The sequence below is a fragment of the Somniosus microcephalus genome, chromosome 21, assembly GCF_052327205.1.
Source record: "Somniosus microcephalus isolate GS21.2 chromosome 21, FLI_Smic_1.0, whole genome shotgun sequence".
Classification (NCBI taxonomy): domain Eukaryota; kingdom Metazoa; phylum Chordata; class Chondrichthyes; order Squaliformes; family Somniosidae; genus Somniosus; species Somniosus microcephalus.
The window spans coordinates 57,772,639-57,795,111 of NC_141007.1; the positions used below are offsets into that span (position 1 = coordinate 57,772,639).

General features: G+C 43.5%; 1 protein-coding gene across 1 annotated transcript in view; it reads left to right on the forward strand.

The window, feature by feature from the left end:
* The first annotated feature begins 7,201 nt into the window (after positions 1 to 7,201).
* Positions 7,202 to 22,473, forward strand: part of LOC147102854 (E3 ubiquitin-protein ligase rnf213-alpha-like) — a 175,188-nt gene continuing 159,916 nt past the window's right edge. Inside the window, 4 exon segments of the mRNA XM_085963739.1 lie at positions 7,202 to 7,273; positions 12,216 to 12,541; positions 15,363 to 15,689; positions 22,216 to 22,387. Coding sequence (XP_085819865.1) covers positions 12,230 to 12,541; positions 15,363 to 15,689; positions 22,216 to 22,387 — 811 coding nt within the window. The 5' untranslated portion in view covers positions 7,202 to 7,273; positions 12,216 to 12,229.

The window sequence follows — 22,473 nt, forward strand, 5'->3', positions numbered from 1 at the left end:
GACCCAGTCATGTTTTAATAGTTCACTTCGGAACATATAAAGTACATCTCAGAAAAAAGAACTGAATTGATTCATTCTTTATTGCTAATTTGAACACCTTGGAATAGGGAGCTCTACATGCCGCGCATCGCTCACAAGCAAGTCCACATTTGTTACGAAGTTGAGCCATGCTTATTTATTTGAAGTTCTGGCCCTGACACGCGCTCTATCCCAGCTGTGCCTTGATCGTAGAACATCCACATTTTCAACGTAGCAGCTCCACAGATTGCAGATTCACACTTTCAACGTAGAAAAGCCGTATCGCCCCGTTGCGCCTCCCACTGGAAGTGCTAATGATGGGAATTTCGCCGCCTGTGTATTTCAATTTTAATAATAAGCTCAATATTTATATGTGCCTACCTTTACAGTGCAATGTCCTTGGTCCTGCAATTCATCCTTTTCCAATGTTATCAGCATCATTGAGGGGAAAAGATAGGCTTTTCAAGAACACAATTTAAACCAATTTTGTCAACATTACTGTTCCGTCATTGTTAGAAATAAAAGCAATGTCTTACATATCTTACAGAAACATGGACACCATCCAGCAACATAGGAGAAGCAGGCTAATACCAAGGGTGCAGATTGCACAGCCAGCATTGTTGCACTGGAGGGCGTAATTTTAGGTTCTGTACACTTAATCCTACCTGGCTGTGTTACTGTCATTGGTTGTTAGTTATTTATAAGAATAAAGTGATCTATATATTAAAAATACGTTGTGCACGCTTCATTTCCAACTTCCTATTGTCGTCATTTTTGGTCATTCTTAATGTCAACCATTAACATTGAATCTGCCTTTCTAAACAATTAGAATGGATATCCTTTTATATAAACAGTTGCCTGTAACAATGCAGTTGCAGGTTCTAGCCTTTATATGTGGAGTGAGTTTCTTAACTTTCTCTCCCAACTCCACTGCCATCTTGTACACAGAAAGCTTATATTATCAACAACTAACTATGGGGAATTCCGAGTGCAATTTACCAATAATAATTAAGTAAAAGTCAGTTGTTTTAATTTTTAGTGGCCTTTTCTCCTTTTCCATGTTATTTCATGTCATATTGTGGCTGTGATTGTGGAATTCTTTGCATCCCATCCCAATGTTGTTTTGCTGCCAAAATTGTGTTTTTCAGCTAGTGGAGGTAAGACTTAAATCTGCAGTGTGCTGGACTTACGGGTGGTGAGGGGCCGCTGACAAGGCTGTGAGAGATAATATCAACAGGAGCCACTGGCACCTAAATGCTCAAAGATTATGCATTGAGTAACTAGCCATTTGAAGCATTCCACATTATGTACTGTCTCCATCACCACCCAAATAGACATTCTACTAATGCAGGTCCATTGGTATTAGAAGCTCCAGATGTGACCATCACTATGTCAATGCTCCGTATCATGAACCATTCCCAGGTTAACATCCATTATATTTACAGAAAAATTGTATCCTTGTGGGTATTTGAGTACAAAAAGAATTATGAGTGTTAAAATCCACATATTTAACCAAGATTCCTAATATCTTTGGTATGATGTCCTTTTATTTCTAATGGCATCTCTGTGAAGCACCTTGGAATGTTTTTTTACATTGAGGTGCAGAATACAATCTGGGGCATGAAGTATGTGGAGTGTGTTTCAGTGGGAGAACATCTGGGTAATAGTGATCATAATATAATTAGGAATAAAATAGTTATGGAAAGGGACAAAGAAAAAGCAAAGGTGAAAATACCCTAACAGAAGAGAGCCAATTTCAGTGACCTGAGAAGGGATCTAGCACAGGTGAACTGGAAACAAAGATTGGCCAGAAAAATAGTAAGTGAACAATGGCAGGCCTTTAAGGTGGAGATAGTTTGGTACAAACCAAGCATATTCCCATAAGGAGGAAAGATGGGCCTTCCAAAGCTAGAGCTCCCCGATGACAAAGGAAATAGAGGTTAAAATAAAACAGAAGGAGTTTTATGACAAATGTCAGGGACAGAATGCAATTGAAAACCAGGCAAAATACAAAGAGTGCAAGGGGGAAATTGAAAAAGGATACAAGAAGAGCAAAGAGAGAGTATGAGAAAAGATTAGTGGGTAACATAAAGGGGAACCCCAAAATCTTTTATAAACATGTAAAAAGTGTTAAAGGAATGGTGGGGTAAATTAGGGACAAAAATGAAATCTTCTGTGGAGGCAGAGACCATGAATGAGGTACTGAATGACTACTTTACATATGTCTTCACAAAAGAAGAGGATGAACTTAATGTTGCAGTAGAGGAGGGAGGAGTAAACATATTGGATAAGATAAAAATAGATAGAAAGGTGGTACTAAATGGGTCGGCATCACTCAAAGTTATCAAGTTACCTGGTCCAGATGGGATGCATTCTAGGTTGCTGAAGGAAGCTAGGGTGGAGTTAGCAGAAGGTCTGTCCACAATCTTTCAATCCTCCTTGGATTTGAGAGTGGTGCCAGAGGATTGGAAGATTGCAAATGCTACTCCCTGTTCAAAAAATGGGAGAGCGATAAACCTGGCAACTACAAGCCAGTCAGTTTAACGTCAGTGGTGGGAAAACTACTAGAGACCATTGTCAAGGTCAAAATTAATTCTCACTTGGAGAAGGATGGATTTAGAAGGGACAGCCAGCACGGATTTGTTAAAGGCAAATCGTGTCTGACTATTCTGATTGGGTGCTTTGATGAAGTAACAAAGTGGGTCGATTAAGCTAGTACAGTAGATGTATATATAGACTTTCAAAAGGCATTTGATAAAGACTTATTCAGAAAATAGAAGCACACGTTATGAAAGGAATGGTGGTAACTTGGGTACGTAATTGTCTGACTGATAGGAGGCAGAGAGTAGTGGTGAACGGATGTTTTTCTGACTGGAGAGAAGTATGCAGTGGGGTCTCCAATTGGTCGATATTAGGACCATTGCTTTTCTTGTTATATATAAATGATCTGGACTTGGGTATAGGGAGTACAATTTCAAAGTTTGCAGGTGATACAAAACTTGGCAACATAGTAAATAGTGTGGAGTATAGTAGCAGAATACAGGAGGGCATCCTGGCTAGAATACTGGCATCTATCCGACAATGTGGTAAACTGCCCAGGTATGTCCTGTCCACGAAGAGCAGGACAAATCCAATCCGGCCAATTACCGCCCCATCAGTCTACTCTCAATCATAAGCAAAGTGATGGAAGGTGTCATTGACAGTGCTATCAAGCAGAACTTACTCACCAATAACCTGCTCACTGATGCACAGTTTGGGTCCCACCAAGACCACTCAGCTCCCGACCTCATTACAGCCTTGGTACAAACATGAACAAAGGAGCTGAATTCCAGAGGTAAGGTGAGAGTGACTGTTCTAGACATCAAGGCAGCATTTGACCGAGTGTGGCATCAAGGAGCCCTAGTAAAACTGAAGTCAATGGGAATTGGGGGGAAAACTCTCCACTGGCTGGAGTCTTACCTAGCACAAAGGAAGATGGTTGTGGTGATTGAAGGTCAATTATCACAGCCCCAGGACATCACTGCAGGAGTTCCTCAGGGCAGTGTCCTAGGCCCAACCATCTTCAGCTGCTTCATCAATGACATTCCCTCCAACATAAGGTCAGAAATGGGGATGTTCTCTGATGACTGCACAGTGTTCAGTGCCATTCGCAACTCCTCAGATAATGAAGCAGTCCATGCCCGCATGCACCAAGACCTGGATGACGTTCAGGCTTGGGCTGATAAGTGACAGGTAACATTCACGCCACAGAAGTGCCAGGCAATGACTATCTCCAACAAGTGAGAGTCTAACCACCGCCCCTTGACATTCAATGGCATTACCATCGCCGAATCCCCCACCATCCACATCCTGGGGGTCACCATTGACTAGACACTTAACTGGGCCAGCCACATAAATACTGTGGCAACAAGAGCAGGTCAGACGCTGGGTATTCTGCGGTGAGTGTCTCACCTCCTGGCTCCCCAAAGCCTTTCTACCATCTACAAAGCACAAGTAAAGAGTGTGATGGAATACTCTCCACTTGTCTGGATGAGTGCAGCTCCAACAACACTCAAGAAGCTCGACACCATCCAGAACAAAGCAACCCGCTTGATTGGCACCCCATCCACCACCTTAAACATTCACTCCCTCCACCACCAGCGTACCGTGGCTGCAGTGTGTACCATCTACAAGATGAACTGCAGCAATTTGCCAAGGCTTCTTCGGCAGCACCTCCCAAACCTGCGACCTCTTCTACCTAGAAGGACAAGGGCAGCAGGCGCATGGGAACACCACCACATCCAAGTTCCCCTTCAAGTCACACACCATCCTGACTTAGAAGTATATTGCCGATCCTTCATCGTCGCTGGGTCAAAATCCTGGAACCCCCTACCTAACAGCACTGTGGGAGTACCTTCACCACACGGACTGCAGCGGTTCAAGAAGGCGGCTCACCACCACCTTCTCAAGGGCAGTTAGGGATGGGCAATAAATGCTGGCCTTGCCAGCGATGCCCACATCTCATAAATGAACAAAAAAAATAGACAGGCTGGTGAAATGGGCAGATACATGGCAGATGCAATTTAATGTGGATAAGTGTTAAGTGATGCACTTTGGGAGAAACAACATGGAGAGGCAGTTTAATCTAAATGGTAGTGTTTTGATGGGGGTACAAGAGCAGAGGGACCTGGGGGTGCATATTCACAAATCTTTGAAGGTGGCAGGGCAAGTTGATCAGGCAGTTAAGAAAACATAGGGGATACTTGGCTTTGTAAATAGGGTATTGAATATGTAAACAAGAAAGTCATGCGACACCGTTACAAATCTCTGGTTAGGCCTCAGCTGGAGTATTGTGTACAATTCTGGGCACCACACTTTATAAAGGATGTCAAGGCCTTGGAGAGGGTACAGAGAAGGTTTACCAGGATGATACCAAGGTTGAGGGACTTCAGTTATGTGGAGAGATTGGAGAAAATGGGATTGTTATCCTTAGAGCAGAGAAGGTTAAGGGGAGACCTAATAGAGGTATTCCAGATGATGAGAGGTTTTGATAGAGCAAGTAGGGAGAAACTGTTTCCTCTGGCAGGTGGGTCAGTAACCAAAGGTCATAGATTTAAAATAATTAGCAAAAGAAATAGAGGGCCAATGAGGAGAAATTTCTTCACAGAGTGTTGTTAAGATCTGGAATACACTAACTGAAAGGGTGGTGGAATTTGATTTCATAGGAACTTGTAAAAAGCAATTGGACATGTGCTTGAAGAGGACTAGTTTGCAGGGTTATGGGAAACAAGCTGGGGTGTGGGACTAAAATTGGACAGCTCTTGTAAAGAGCCGGTATAAGCGCGATGTGCTGAATGGCTGTAAGATTCTATGGTTCTATGATTAAAGGCGACAAGTTGTTGTTTATGTTTAATTTTCAATCTTTTTAAAACATATATATTTTCTCACAATTTCACTGATTTCCCCTGACCTTTGCTCTGTGTTTCTGGTTTTCAGTGTTTGGAATGGGGAAATTGAATGTAGCATTATTTGTGCCTTGTTTGCTCTGTAACTTATATGGTGGATTCTGTTGGCTTTTTGTTCAAAGTGGGTCTAATGTCAAATTTCCCCATCTATGTACAGTTACTCCCCTCAATGCAAAATAAATCACTCAGGTAAGTCACAGTAAATTCGCTGTGGACTGAATGGAACGTGCATCCAGGTGTTAGAGCTGTTGAATTGCCTTCTCTGTGTTATGTTAATTGTTTGGTATGTTTTTGTCTTGTTCCTGTCCTCCAATTTTTTTTCCAATTGAGTTTATTTAATTTTTAAGTAATTTCTTGTACTTTTAAATTCTTTATTCTGGAAGATGTCATGTGTGTCTGTCTTCTCCACCACCTCTGAAATTATTGGCTGGTAACCATGGTGTTGTCCCTTAGCCACTGGGACCCTTGGCTATGTCAGTCAGGTGGCCATTCTTCATATATGAACTGAGACAGTCAGTGTCAGAGGAGAGCTTGATCATGGAGAACATCGCATTGGCTCTGTGGGGAAGTGCCTGACATATCCATATGCTGAGATTGATAACTGAGCGTTTGTGAAATTGTGACAACAAGATGTCAAACACTCCGTGGTACAGCGCGGCAACCATTTATTGAACTTTAAAAGATTCATAATTAAAATTGCAATTACATTTTTGATCACAAAGGGCAATGCAGGTAGCGAACTACTCCCCTCCGCATACCCAATAAGGCTGTTGTGGTCAGGTGATTCATATTACAAAGAATGTCTTTAAACATTTTCTCTGTTAAGAAGGCTGGCCAAAGTCAATATGTGGTACGTCAGTGTGATAGTGAGGCTATTACATATCCATTTTTCATTTTTGCTTCCAGATCTAAGAAAAGTGAGTGCATTTGATGCGACATGTCAATAGAAAATTCAACTGTTAATAGTTGGAACTGGAATTATTTGAGGAACATTGATTAGTTGTATTTTAACTGCTTGATTTAAAAATGAAAAGTTTGATTTTTAAAACCAATGGAATAGGAATGTCTGCTGTTATATTTGCAAAACAATAACTACGTACACTGTTGTCCCAACTTCCAAGGGTCCCCATGTAAATGGGGAGTGGGTTGGACTCCCACAGGGTGCACTTTATAGTGTAAAACTGACCCATAACCATGCTGAGTATTTCTAGTATCTGTTTTTATTTCAGATGTTTTTTTCATGTAATATATAATATATAAGAACTTGTTTGTTTTTGTGGCAATACCGGCGGTTGTCCTCAAACCTTAATCACATCTGCCTCCCCAATTTTGCAATTCTGTTGTTGACTCGAAACACAGTCTTAGTTCCTCACAGTCAGGAAATCGAAACTTGCCAGTTCGGCTGACGCAGCCGCTGCTCTTGCTTAGGAATCGTGTCCGAATTTCCCCTTTTTTCTCAAATGAAAATGAATCGGTGCAGATTAAATTATGGTAAGAATGATTCGTGAGAATATTAATACATACTGTAGCGTATCATTTTTGTACATTCTGACCGTATAACGTCGTTCTTAAAGCTTATATATAAATGGTTTGTTTCATTTTACAAACTTCTCATAATTTGGAGACGCTTCCTTATTGTTACTCCGCCTTTCTGTGCCATGATTGGTGACTGTGCCTAGAGGCAACTTTTTGTATGGTCGATTCTGGCATCAGTCAAACAAAACAATCCAATCAGATCCACGAAGCCAGGGGAGCTTGGCTCAGTGGAACAGAAAAGTACAGACGCCGAGGTGCTGCTCAGGCAAGAGTAGGTAAGTGTCTGAGTTGTTAAATCAGCAACTATTAGAGTTAGTCAACAATTGGTGAGTTATATGTTATTTATTTTTTACTTGCCCAACGGAAATAGAAAAGTGTATTATCATTCTTTAAAAATAGTGTTGTGCTAGAAAGTGGGCGAGGTAGGAAGAAGCTTGGGTTGCATCTTACTGCAAAGGTTGGAGAACATAGGGAAACAATAACAATCATTTGGACAGGAGATATTTGAATCGGACCAGGGCATATATCCAGAGTAAATAGAAATCTGCTGAAGCTGTGGGATATTTCGTTCATGCAGATAAATAATTCTCAATGTTGTATATTAAATAAACAAGTATAGATGGGCAGGTAGAATTGTTTTGTCAGTGTGCTAATGACATGGCACCATCGCAGAATGCAAGAATGCAGATTCCATCATACTTGTGGTTTCTTTCCACAGTGAATTTCCAGACTCAGAAAAAGGTCCTGCTAAATAGAGGTTTCCTGCATTGGGTGAGGGATGGAGAGGGAAAATGGAAGGACCAGTCAGCAGATTTTCATACTTACTCATAATGCATCTCTCAGTGGCCAGTTGCAAAGGGATATGAATACAAGCTTGGAAGAAAGTTTTTTTTGTCCATCCTGTTGACTGGAGAATGATATACGGTGCATAATGTAATTTAAAACAAGGGAGACAAATTTAAAGTACAGCAAGCTAAATTCCGACCCCTGGGACTCCTCGTTAAACATCGGAATGTTTGTGGTATTAAGCTGACCTACTTTCACTTGGTTGCCTATAGACCCTCATGTGCAGAGAGTTGAATTTTCATTGAGTACAGTCGGGTAATTCCCCGATAAATCCACAAACTGACACTAATTGAAACTCCAGTAACAAGAGGAGAAGCAGGGATTTGTTGAAATTCTACTTTCACTTTCGTTTTCTGTGGCAAAACTAGACATCCATTTTGAGTAATCTGGAAGTTATGATATTGAGTTTAGCAGTGTATGTGAGAATGTTGGCCAGCTGTACTGCTTTGAGAGCTGTCTTCAGTGTAAATGGTAATTAAGTACACGGTTCTCTACTGATATTACCCAACAGAATTGTAAATGGGAATGCTGTTATCTATTTGGAGCATTGTCAGCATATTGTAAATGGATATCTGAAGGGACATGTTTAAATCCTGAAATCATCCTAAACTCTCAGTAGTGAGCACCAGGAGGCACTGGTGAGGTAGTGTTTTTTTTATATTCCTTTTCCTCCTAAAACAAGCAGCTCTTTTGCAAGAAACCACCCAGATTCTATATGGCACTGCTCACTGAGTCTGGAAGCTCACTGTATGGGGAGGTCACAAGAAGGAATTTTATATCATAGGTGCTATATACCAATGAGCTAATCCACAATATAATAGGAGAATTTAGTTAGACTAAATTGAAATTCAGGGTCTTAATTTGCTTGCATTGTGAGGCTTTCCTTTCTAGCACCTTTATATACAGTGCCTGCATGTGATCCATTTTCTGTTAACGTGAATTATAGCTTTCATTTATTTGTTTTTGTATTTTATGCTGTTACACCTATGTTTTGAAAAAATATGTTTTTGCCTTCAAAATCTGCATCGATTGGCAGGTCATTATGATTAATAGTGCCTTCAGATTGATCATGATTGATAGTGGCTCATACTCAGCCATATCTTACAAGAGAAGGGGTCCAGTTGCTTGAAGAATTGATGTAAGTCATGAATGACTATGATTGCAACTCCTTTCATGGTTAAAATGACACATCAGGCAGAGTTAACGTCCAAGATATCTTCTTCCTAACGAGGCAAGGGCATAGAAGATGACAGTTTAGGTTTAACACCTAGGCTCAAGTTCTCTCTCATAATTCCAAGCCTACACTTTATTGATATTTACTTCCTATTAAAGACTGCGTCAGGTTAGTATTTGCAGAAATTGATCCCTGGCAAAAAAAAGGCACCTTTGCTTGACCTAGATCAAAGTTCCATCATTGACTTGGTGGATTGGTAGCAGGACAGGGAGTAGGTCAGGTGGTCTTTTGAATCAGTTCCTTATGTTGGTGAAGCACTGGTGGCCATTGGAGAGTCTATTTCTCCTTGCCCGACATCAACTCACGAGCATTATGTAGCAGGTTAAACTGGATAGCAATGAGAAGTCAAAACTCTGGCTGATTTCTCCTCCCCAGCCCAGTGACATTGAGGCCAGTTGTAGCATCTTCACCAGTGCCCTGACTAAGATAAGCTTAACATAGCATATCTGATCAAAATTGGGATGTTCCTGAAGCTTATTACTGTTCCATACAGTGAATCAAATCACTGAGCCATCTGCGGAGGCCTATGTGTTACTTTGAAATATTCTTTATTTTTTTATATTGATAATTTTTCACTTACTGGGCATTTACACAAGTCAACCTTCCCAATTGGGTTGACTTGACTTCTCACTAAATTAGCTTTCCTGGCCCCTATGCTTGCCGACATTGTTAATGGCACAGCCACAATCTTCTCCCTTTCAGAAAGAAAGAAAAGAAAGACTTGCATTTATATAGTGCCTTTCCCACCCACCGGACATCCCAAAGCGCTTTACAGCAAATTAAGTAATTTTTGAAGTGTAGTCACTGTTGTAATGTAGGAAATGCGGCAGACAATTTACGCACAGCAAGCTCCCACAAACAGCAATGTGATAATGACCATATAATCTGTTTTAGTGAGGTTGATTGAGAGATAAATATTGGCCAGGACACCGGGGATAACTCCCCTGCTCTTCTTCGAAACAGTGCCATGGGATCTTTTACGTCCACTTGAGAGAGCAGACGGGGCCTTGGTTTAACATCTCATCTGAAAGACGGCACCTCCAACAGTGCAGCACTCCCTCAGTACTGCACTGGAGTGTCAGCCTAGATGTTTGTGGTCAAATCTCTGGAGTGGGACTATGAACCCACAACCTTCTGACTCAGAGGTGAGGGTGCTACCCACTGAGCCACAGCTGACAAAGCTCACCCTCTAGTCCTCTTCAACTACTTGCCCATGTCTCACCTTCCTTTCTTCTATAAGGTCCTCGAATATGTTGTCGTTTCCCAGCTCTGTGCCGGCCTTTCCCAAAGCACCCTGTCTGAATCCCTTCAGTCCAGATTCCACCTTGCTCGTTGCATCGACATTGCACAGGCCAAAGTCACAAATGACATACTCTGTGATTGTGACATTGTTCTCCTCAACCTTTCCATGGTGTTTGATGTGATCGACTAGAGCATCCTCCTCCATCACCTCGCCTCCATTGTTCAGAGCCATGGGATTGCCTTCTCATGGTTTCACTTCTGCCTGCCCTGATGCAGTCAGTGCATCTGCAGAACTGGCTTCTTTCCTCACTCCAGCACTGTAGAGTTCTCCCAAGATATATCCTTGACCTTTCCTGTTTCCCATCTACATGCTGTCCCTTGTTCAAATAATCCATAGGTATGGGGTCAGCTTCCACCTATATGCTGATGATACCCAGCTTTGCCTCTTTACCACTTCTGTACTGGTCTCGCTAGACGTGCTCCTATCTAGTTATCCAGCAAGTTAAACACTTATTCAAATAATTCCTCGAGAAGCCGGTTTCCTGTTTTGAAGCTTTACTTGAACAAATTTGTGAAACTGTAAACAAAGACAAAGTATGTTTTGTACATAGAACTGAGTACTGTACATTAGATGTTACATAAGATATAAACATATTTATAACAATAGAATAGACTAATTGTATAACTAACTAACATTTGAGCTAGACTTCTGTAAATACCAACTATTACTTCTTATAAACATAGTATTGTCAAATACTACACTGACAAAGTTGCTATCATGTTAACAAACAAGGATACTCACAGATATTGCGTCTGGCCTAGCATATGAGATGAGATGGCATAAGATTGAGATTCTCACATGGAATTCTCCATTACTCAGTAAGTAGTTTCTTTCTGGCAAACTACTTCCGGGGTCAAACAGGAAGAAAGGTCAAATGACCTCTGCTGCATACTAACACTGCTATATGATAACTACCACCAGAGGGTGCTATCTGCATGTAATAAGTCCAGAACAACTTCCTACAAGCCATGACAATCTTTACGCTGTCAGGCTACCTGTCTGACATTGTCATGGATGAATCAAAATTTCCTTCAGCTGAAAATCAGGAAGACTACAGACATAATTTTATAACTCCATTCCCTTGCCGCTGATTTAATTCTGCCCTGCATTAAATCCTGCACACCCATCACTCCTGTCCTTGCTCATCTTCAAACACCTCTGTGGCCTCGTCCCAACCTCCTTCAGCCTTATGCCCCTCTCAGAATCTTTGGTCCTCCGACCGTGGCTTTTTGCACATCTCCTCTCCTCCCTATTTTGCCTCACCATTGGTGGCAGAGTATTCAGATGACTTGGTCCGACTCTCTGAAACTCACTCTCGAGACCTTTTTGTCTCTCCACTTCGCTCTGCATTTACAAACCTTCTTAATCCTATCTTTTAGACAGAGTTTTGATCACCTTCCCTAATTCTCCTATCATGGCTCAAAGTCCATTCCATTCTATTTTTTTCCCTTTGTAAAGGACCTTGGGATGTTTTTCTATATTTGGTGCTTTATAAATGCAAGTTGTTGATAATATAAATGCTAAGCTGGCAGGAGGGTAGGTAATATAAGTTTTACTTTCCCTTGAGAAGTACCAATTTGCTTTGGCTGAGGATTGGTGACCCTAACTTTAGTAGGGTGAAGGCATGTTTGAACTAAAATCAAATATCTGGTGGGGTAGCAAGCACTTTCACACTCAAAAATGTGTTGCACATAAAACTGTTTTAAAATCAATTGCTAGATAACTTTTTTATAGCTCCAATACTATAAATATTTGATTTACATGTTAATAACTTACTATGTATAATATTCATTCAAATATTTCAGTACAAACTTTTCACTCTAAAACTTTTTAGATGTTGAGATTGAAATGGAAGACAACATTGTGCGGCCTGAGGTGCCACAGGGATTCCAGGAAACACCCGTACCAAACTCATCCCTATCACTCGCCGATCACATTCCTCTTCCAACACCAAACACTTTGGAGCCTGCATCAGCTACAACTGAAATAGTAGACTCTGATTCAGTTGATGTGTCTGAGACTCTAAGTGAGCCCATAATGAACTCGACGACTACCACTGGCAGGCCATTAGCTAATGGAGAAACAGCTTCTCTCTCATTTTCTGAAAATCCCACAAGAGGAAGCACTTGTCTTTCAGAATCTACAGAAAAGAGTACTGAGGTACAGTATCATCCCGGTTTTATATCTTTGTGACAAATGCACATCTCCTAATGCACAGTAGTAGCATAAGGAGAGTTTACCACAGGGTGTCTCATATTAAGAGTGCAAGAACATTTATGATTAACCTAGCTAATTTAATCCATGTCTTCACCTCATTTGATAAGTCATGGCAGTTTGTTGCTCGAAAATGGCCTCTTGTGGCATTATCCTGGTTGACAAGAAACAGCGGAGGAGTATCATACATGGCTGTAATATGATCATATAGATTGTCGAACTGAAAATTCACATAACGTGCTAGGCACATTAGACAGGAGAATTCACACATCCTCTGTGCAACACACATGCAGACATCACCATCGGGTTTGATCCCATTGTGAAATGGTAATAACAACACCACCTTGTATTTATATAGTGCCTTTAATGTAGAAAAACATCTCAAAGCACTTCACAAAGGTGTAATCAGGCAAAAGTGGATGCTGAGCCAAAGAAGGAGACATTGGGAGTCCAAAAACTTGGTCAAACAGGTGGGCTGTAAGAAGGGCCTTAAAGGGGGAGTGGGAGGTGGAGGGGTTTAGAAAGGGAATTCCAGAGTGTGGGGCCTAGATGGCTGCCAGTGGTGGTGGTGAAGGTGGGGGCAGGGTTTGGAGAAATGCACAAGAGGCCAGAGTTAGAGGTATGAGATTTCCTGGGGGGTGGGAGGTTATAGGGTTGAAGGAGTTTACAGAGATAGGGAGGGGTGCGGCCATTAAGCATAACAGTGAGAATTTTAAATTCGAGACATGGAGGGCAGGGAGCCAATGTGGGTCATCAAGGAGGGACTCGGAGCAGGATAGGATAAGGGCAGCAGAGTTTTCGATGAGCTGAAGTTTATGGATAGTGGAGGATGTGAGGCTGGTCAGGAGAGCATTGCAATAGATGAGTCCAGAGGTGAGAAATGCATGGATGAGCATGTTCAGCAGCAGATATAGGCTGAGAGGAGTGGAGGGGTGGCTATGTTGTGGAGGGGGAAGGAGATGGTCTTTGTGATGGAGAGGATATGGGGTCGGAAGCTCAGCTTACGATCAAATGGGACACCAAAATTGCGAACAATCTGGTTCAGCCTGACAATGACTGGTGAGGCGACTGGATTAGTGGAAAGGGTACAGAGCTTGTAGTGGGGGCTGCCCACCGTTTAGTTGGAGGAAATTTCAGCTTATCCAATATTGGATGTTAGACAAGCAGTTTGACAACACAGTTTCAGTGGCGGGTTCAAGAGGTCGAATTGAGTGTCATTAAGTTACATGCAGAAGCTGGCCCATGCCTGTGGATGATGTCACTAAAGGCAGGATATAAATCAGAAAGAGGAGTGAGGCAAAAGATCAATCCGTGGGAGACTCGAGAGGTAAATGTGTGGGGGTGGGAAGAGAAGCTCTAGCTATGGTTGGATAGGTAAGAGTGGAACCAAAGGATTGCAGTCCCACTCAGCTGGACTGTGGAGGAGAGGCATTGGAGGAGGATGATGTGGCTGACCGTGTCAAAAGCTGCAAAGAAGTCGAGGAGTGATAGTGCACCACAGTCACAGTGCATGTCACTTGTGACTTTGATTAGGACTGTTTAAGTGCTGTGGCAGAGGTACAAACCTAATTGATGAGATTCAAAGATGGTGTTGCAGGAAAGATGGCCACGGATTTGGGAGGCGACAATACATTGAAGGGCTTTGGAGAGGAAAGGGAGATTGGAAATTGGGTGATAGTTTGCATGGGCAGAGGGGTCGAGTTGTTTTTTTGAGAAGAGGGGTGATGATGGTGGTTTTGAAAGGAAGGGAGACTGTACTTGAGGGAGGACCATTTATCATGTAAGCTAGTATGGGGGAACAGGAAGGGAAGTTGGGTAATCAGCAGTTTAGTGGGAAAGGGATCAAGGGAGTCTTATGGGCAAGTTGAGTTCAGACAGGGCACAAGGAGAGGGTTTAGGGCAAGGGTGGGGGGAGGTTTGGCAAGGGGAAGAGATAAAACAGCAGAGGCAGCTGAATGGATGGATTCAATCTTGATGATATAGAAGTCCATAAGCAGAAGGAAAAATGCTCTGTGAGGCTTTTGAAGGTTGTATGTATGTTATGGAGGATGTAGGTCAATGTGTTCCTGCTTCAAACCTGTACACTGATGTGTGACATATATGTATACATTCTCACAGTTTGTACATAATACAATCCCTTGGCGGCCTCACCAATACACAGTGCATTGTTTATAACTGTACATCGGGTGACCATGAAAAGCAACTCTTGGCTTTCCTGGTGGCCCAATGGTTAAACCAGTGAGTGCCTGAGGCGTACAGTCAAAGAAGGTCCTACATTTCATCCTCAATTTGTGCTGGGGTAACTGCTGTCAGTTGGGCAGCAATAGGGGTGCTACAATTGGCCTCAGTGCTCCCTTGTTAGAGAGCAGATGATCAGCCAAGATTCCTCGTCAAAATTGAAGTCCAGAGACCCCTGCAAGAAAGCGCACATGTGTGGCATTTGAGTGAGGATGGTAGGGGCTCAGCAGTGAGACCCCACATTGAATAACTTGCCGACACTCACGTTCAAGGCTTCTGAAGAATGGCTCCTTTAAGTGAGGAACTTGAATACCTGTATCTCAGCAAGAGAGGAGCAGAGAAACCTGGCAGAAAAAAATGGGGGTGGGGGTGCAGTAACCCCTCTGGAATATGTGGGAGGATTTTAACTCCCTCCGCCCAGTGGAAACCGAGTAGAATGAGAGGTAAAATCAAAGCAATCTACTTACTGCTTCTAGTGGTGTAGCCTTCATGATTTATAAGAGGTAATTTTACAAATCTGCATTTGCAGCAGGGAGCATTGACCATTGAAGTGGACAAGGTGCAGTCTGAGGTACCACAGGAGTTCCAGGAAGCATCTCTGCCAGATTCAACTACTTCATGCGATCAATGCTTTCCTCATCGAGATGTAATCCCATTGGAACCTACATCAGAAATAAGTGAAATTCTAGATTTGGATGACATTGATGTATCTGACATTCCAAATGATCCAATATCTAACTCACCGACGATCATTAGCGATGCATCAACTTCGAGAGAAACACCTTCTACCTCACTTTCTCAGAAGGCAACAAAAGAAATAACTCATCCACCAGAATCTACAGGAAAGAGTACTAAGGTACATTACAGCTCACTGAAGTCCCAACTTTATATTTTGTGATTATTTGCATATTGTGTTAGTTCCCACAAAACTTCCAGATGGCCAACCTGTTCAGATTGTACTGCACATGGTCAACAAGTACTGGGAACTCAGACATGTGAGCACGCGCTCATCAGGATTCTATGCAATAATTCCTAATATTGTGTCTTTCATAACAAATCATTGACAGCTCTGACTTCAGAGCCCTCTGGAATTCCCCCATACTCTTTCGGGGTGAAATTGGGTGATGTTGCGCCTCCCGTTAGCACCCCCGGTGGGTGTTAATGGGGCGCAAATGGCTTTGCGACCGGGCGCGGTGCTGACATCGACTCCCGCCATATTTGGCAGGAGTTTTGCGGCGGCACTACAGCGTGAGCCCCAATCTCCTTAGCCCGGAGATCGGGACATCATCGCCGTGCAGATCACCCTGGTAGCGCCCCGGACCCAAAAACGGCGACAGCTGCAGGAGGCGTGCATCGGGCGGCCAGCCGCTTCAGGGGCGATGATTAAAGACGAGGTGGCTGAGGTAAGTAAAAAAAACTTACCTTTCTTGCTCCAGTTTTTTTCGCGGGATCCTGCCCGCGATCGACCAGCCTGGCATTCTGCTTGAGAACCGGGATGATTGCGCGGGATCGCGGCTGCCTTGGTGGTCCAGGTAGGTACTTTTTATATTGCAGAGCCTGCAGCGATTGTCCTTCCCATTAAGGGAGGGAAGGAGATTCCGAACGCGACAGCGCGGCACGGCCCAGTGTGCAATGCTGCTGAAGTCTCCGCCCCGCCTGCTGCCGATTGCACAAACGGCGAATTTTTCAAAAGTTTGAAGTTGTTAGTGCCTGGCGCCAACTTTTCAAACTTTTGAAAATTAGCGCCCCAGTCGGGGCGATAGTGAATTTCTCTCCCGTTAACTCTGGCATGAAATTCAAACTCAACGGATGCATCACCCACTTATAACATGACATTTGGAAGGTCCACCAAAAGGCAAACGTGACTGTTTCTCCAAAAAGTCTTATTGCTATCAGATCCTGCAAGAAATGCATTCTCAAAAGTATACTTTTCTTCCTTGCGGACTAATTCTGACTTCATTGTTTTTTTGACTGCTGTACTAGTTTGTATCTTTCAATGCTTTTTTGCTTCTTTATATTATCCTGTAAATAAATTTGACTTTAGCCTGTATGCATTGGTCTGGCAGCAATGCTGTATTTCCACCTATTGAAAGAGTAAGGAGACTTAGTGGGCATCCCACATAATATGGAGAGAACTTAATGCCGTACCTAGGGGCTAGTTGTTAAATTGGGGCCTGTTATCCCATGCACGGCATGTACAAGCACAAAGCTGTCGGTTCATAGTAGACTTGGTCAGCTTATGAAAACCGCCATTTGGCTGTAAACATGATAAGTGTTGGAAACAAAAAGAAAGAACTCGCATTTCTGTTGCGCCTTTCACTACCTCAGGACGTCTTAAAGCGCTTTACAGCCAATGAAGTACTTTTGAAGTGTAGTCACTGTTGTAATGTAGGAAACGCGGCAGCCAATTTGCACGCAGCAAGCTCCCACAAACAGCAATTTGATAATGACCAGATAATCTGTTTTAGTGATGTTGGTTGAGGGATAACTATTGGCCAGAACACCGGGGAGACCTCCCCTGCTCTTCTTCGAACTAGGGCCATTGACGTCCACCCGAGAGGGCAGACGGAGCTTCGGTTTAACATCTCATCCGAAAGACGGCACCTCCAACAGTGCAGCACTCCCTCAGTACCGACACTCCCGCAAACCCGACCCATAACACAGGCTTCCATCGGGGATGAAAAGAATAGGAGAAAAGATGGGTTAATCAAAAGGTGACAGTCAGATAATACTCACGTTGGGCTTCAATTCATCAGACAATCCAGTACAAACACCCTCAGTGTATCACTCACTTGTGTTCTGACTGGTGTTCACAGTATCATACCATCTGATACCGTGTTGAAATGGCTGCAGTTCATAGAATCATAGAAAGTTACAGCACGGAAAGAGGCCATTTCGGCCCATCATGTCCGCGCCGGCCAACAAAGAGCTATCCAGCCTAATCCCACTTCCCAGCTCTTGGTCCATAGCCCTGCAGGTTAGAGCATCCCAAGTGCACATCCAAGTACTTTTTAAATGTGGTTAGGGTTCCTGCCTCTACCACCCTTTCAGGCAGTGAGTTCCAGACCCCCACAACCCTCTGGGTGAAGAAATTTCCCCTCAAATCCCCTCTAAACCTTCCCCCAATTACTTTAAATCTGTGCTCCCTGGTTTTTGACCCCTCTGCTAAGGGAAATAGGTCCTTTCTATCCACTTTATCTATGCCCCTCATAATTTTATACACCTCGATAAGGTCTCCCCTCAGCCTCCTCTGTTCCAAGGAAAACAGACCCAGCCTATCCAGTCTTTCCTCATAGCTAAGATTCTCTACTCCCAGCAACATCCTTGTAAATCTCCTCTGTACCCTCTCTAGTGCAATCATATCTTTCCTGTAATGTGGTGACCAGAACTGCACGCAGTATTCTAGTTGAGGCCTAAGTAGTGTTTTATACAGTTGAAGCATAACCCCCCTGCTCTTGTATCCTATGCCACGGCGAATAAAGGCAAGCATTCTACTTATCTACTTGGCCTGCTACCTTCAGGGATCTGTGGACATGCACTCCAAGGTCCCTTTGTTCCTCTACACTATTCAGTGTCCTACCATTTAATGTATTCCCTTGTTAGCTCTCCCCAAATGCATTACCTCACACTTCTCCGGATTGAATTCCATTTGCCACTGTTTTGCCCACCTGACCAATTTATTGATATCTTCCTGCAGTCTACAGCTTCCTTCTTCAGTATCAACCACACAGCTGATTTTAGTATCATCTGCAAACCTCTTAATCATACCCCCCATATTCAAGTCTAGATCGTTGATATATACCACAAAAAGCAAGGGACCTAGTACTGAGCCCTGCGGAACCCCACTGGAAACAGCCTTCCAATCACAAAAACACCCATCAACCAATACTCTCTGCTTCCTGTCTCCAAGCCAGTTTTGAATCCAACTTGACACTTTGCCTTGGATCCCATGGGCTTTTAACTTCATGACCAGTCTGCCATGTGGAACCTTATCAAAAGCCTTGCTAAAGTCCATATACACTACATCAAACGCACTACCTTCATCTACCCTCCTTGTTGCCTCCTCAAAAAATGCAATCAAGTTTGTCAGACACGACCTTCCCTTAACAAATCCGTGCTGACTATCCTTGATTAATCTGTGTCTTTCTAAATGAAGATTTAGCCTGTCCTTCAGAATTCTTTCCAATAATTTTCCCACTACCGAGGTTAGGCTGACTGGCCTGTAATTACTCGGTCTATCCTTTTCTCCCTTTTTAAACAAGGGTACCACGTTAGCAGTCCTCCAGTCCACCGGCACCACACCTGAAGCCAGAGAGGATTGAAAAATGATGGTCAGGGCCTCTGCTATTTCCTCTTTCGCTCCGCTTAACAGCCTGGGATACATTTCATCCGGGCCTGAGGATTTATCCACTTTTAAAGCTGCTAAACCCCTTAATACTTCCTCTCTCACTATGTTTATTTCATCTAATATTTCACACTCTTCTCCCCCGATAGCAATGTCTGCTTCGCCCCTCTCCTTTGTGAAAACAGACGCAAAGTATTCATTAAGAACCCTACCGACGTCTCCCGCCTCCACACACAGATTACCCTCATGATCTCTAATAGGCCCTACCCTTTCTTTAGTTATCCTCTTACTCTTAATATATTTATAAAACATCTTTGGGTTTTCCTTGATTTTACTTGCCAAGAATTTTTCATGCTCTCTCTTTGCTTTCCAAATATCATTTTTAATTGCACCCCTGCACTTTCTGTACTCCTCTAAAGATTCTGGAGTACTGTATTTAGCCCTCGGTATCTGCCATACGCCTCCCTTTTTTCTTTATCCTACCCTGTATGTCTCTAGACATCCAGGGGGCTCTAGATTTGTTAGTCCCACCTTTTTTCTTTAAGGCACATATTTGGTCTGAACCTTCCGGATCTCCTCCATGAATGCCTCCCACTGCTCTGACACTGATTTACCTTCAAACAGCTGTTTCCCGTTCACTATGGCTAAATCCCCTCTGAGCTTAGCAAAATTTGCTTTCCCCCAATTTAGAATTTTTATTCCTGGTCTATCCTTGTCCTTTTCCATAACTACCATAAATCTAACAGAATTATGGTCACTAGCACCAAAATGCTCCCCCACTGATACGCCTTCTACCTGCCCAGCTTCATTCCCTAAAACTAAGTCCAGAACCGCCCCCTCCCTTGTTGGGTTTGCTACATACTGGCTAAAAAAGTTCTCCTGGATGCATTTTAGGAATTCCGCACCTCCTATACCCTTCACACTAATTTTATCCCAGTTAATATTGGGGAAGTTGAAATCCCCTACTATTACTGCCCTATAGTTTTTGCACTTCTCAGAAATTTGTCTCTATATTTGTTCTTCTATCTCCCTCTCACTGTTTGGGGGTCTGTAGTACACTCCCAGCAGTGTGATCGCCCCTTTTTTGTTTTTCAATTCGACCCATATGGCCTCGTTTGGTGATCCCTCCAACATATCATCCCTCCTCACAGCTGTAATAGTTTCTTTAATCAATACCGCGACCCCCCTCCCTTTTTACCTCCCTCTCTATCCTGTCTGAAAATCCTGTAACCAGGAATGTTGAGCTGCCATACCTGCCCCTCTTTCAGCCACGTCTCTGTAACAGCTATAATATCATAGTCCCAAGTATCTACCTGTGCCCTCAGCTCATCTGCCTTGTTCGCTCTACTCCTTGCATTGAAGTACCATTTAGTACAGGCAAACCTCCTTGTTGACTACTATCTAGCCCTTGATTCCTCTGTCCTTCCAATTTACTTTCTACGTTTTTGTTTTCCAATTCCAGTTTTTCTTCCCTCCCTATTGACTCTATACTTAGGTTCCCATCCCCCTGCCAAGCTAGTTTAAACCCTCCCCAACAGCACTAGCAAACCCTCCCGTGAGGATATTGGTCCCGTTCCCGTTGAGGTGCAACCCGTCTGGCTTGTAGAGGTCCCACCTCCCCCAGAAACGGTTCCAATTCCTCAGGAATCTAAAGCCCTCCCTCCTGCACTATCTCTCCAGCCACACATTCATCTGCTCTATCTTGCTATTTCTGTACTCACTAGCACATGGCACTGGTAGTAATCCGGAAATTACTACCTTGGAGGTCCTGCTTTTTAACATCTTTCCTAGCTCCCTAAACTCTACCTGCAGGACCTCATCCCTCTTCCTACCTATGCCGTTGGTATCGATAGAGACCACGACCTCTGGCTGTTTACCCTCCCCCCTCAGAATGCCCTGCAGTCGTTCAGTGACATTCTTGACCCTGGAACCAGGGAGGCAACATACCATCCTGGAGTCACGTCTGCAGCTGCAGAAAAGCCTGTCTGCTCCCCTAACTATTGAATCCCCTATCACTATTGCTCCCCCTCTCCTCTTGCCCCCGCCTGTGCAGCTGAGCCTTCCATGGTGCTGTGGACTTGGCTCTGGCTGCACTCCCCAGAGGAACCATCGCCCTCACCAGTACTCAGTACCGAATACTGGTTGGTGAGCAAGATGGGCTCAGGGAACTCCTGCACTACCTGCCTGGACCTCCTCTTCTGCCTGACGGTCACCCATTCCCTCTCTGCCTGCACACTCATAATCTGTGGGGTGACCACCTCCCGAAACGTGCTATCCACGTAGCTCTCAGCCTCGTGGATGCACAGCAGTAACTGCAGCTGCCACTCAAGCTCCGTAACCCGGTGCTCGAGCTGCTGTAGCTGGCGACACTTCCCGCACATGTGGTCGTCCAGGACATCCCACATGACACGGTGTGCATTCCATGGGTGTGAGCTGCCCTGCCATACCTCTAATTAACAGACTATTTACTAACCTAGCTGGAATAAACTTAAAAACTTTAAGAAAGCCAAGTAAAAACACTTACCAGATACTCACCAATCAGCTCCCTCCCCTTGTGCCGACGTCACTCTTTGAAAATTCTGCCGGTGCTGAGTTGGTATCGCCGCCGCCTCGCCACTCCTCCCAGGTCCGCGCTGCTGCTGCTGTGGGGCCTACTTGCGCCTCAGCTGCTGCTGTTACCCATTTTATTGAGCATGACTGAAGCAACTGTACAAGAGTCCTAAGGATTTTGTCTGTGTGACGGAGAATATGCTGTTGTATTATGATGTGTTTTGTACGTGTATACTTGCTAATGGTAAGCATGTGCATGAATATAGCTGCTCCTCAGCACTCACCAGTATACAGATTTATTTAATCTCCTACTCGAACAAGTCACAAACTGTTTCATTTCCAGTGTCTCCCTGAATTAGCACAGTTAGAAAGGTCAGACTCTACCCACACGTACTAAGCCCAAACCAAATTTGTTACATAACAGAAATTAAAAGTATGAATTTTGTGGTGAGGTTCAGCGGTTGATAAAATATTTTTCGTGACGCAGAAAAAACGGAAACGGAATAGAAAGAAGAAGGGAAATGATAAACCTTCGGCTGTATTGGAGGAATCCGGAAATTTGCCTCGTTTGCCTGAGAAAGAACCATCTGCAGACTCCACACAAGCTGAGGCTGAAAATCAGCCAAATGATATTGGCACCCCTGCAACTGACAGAGAAGGTAAAGTTTTAAATTTGTGCTAAAAAAAAAGCAAGTACTTGTGAAACTTACAGCGAAAGAGCACAGATAGGCATTCTATCTACATT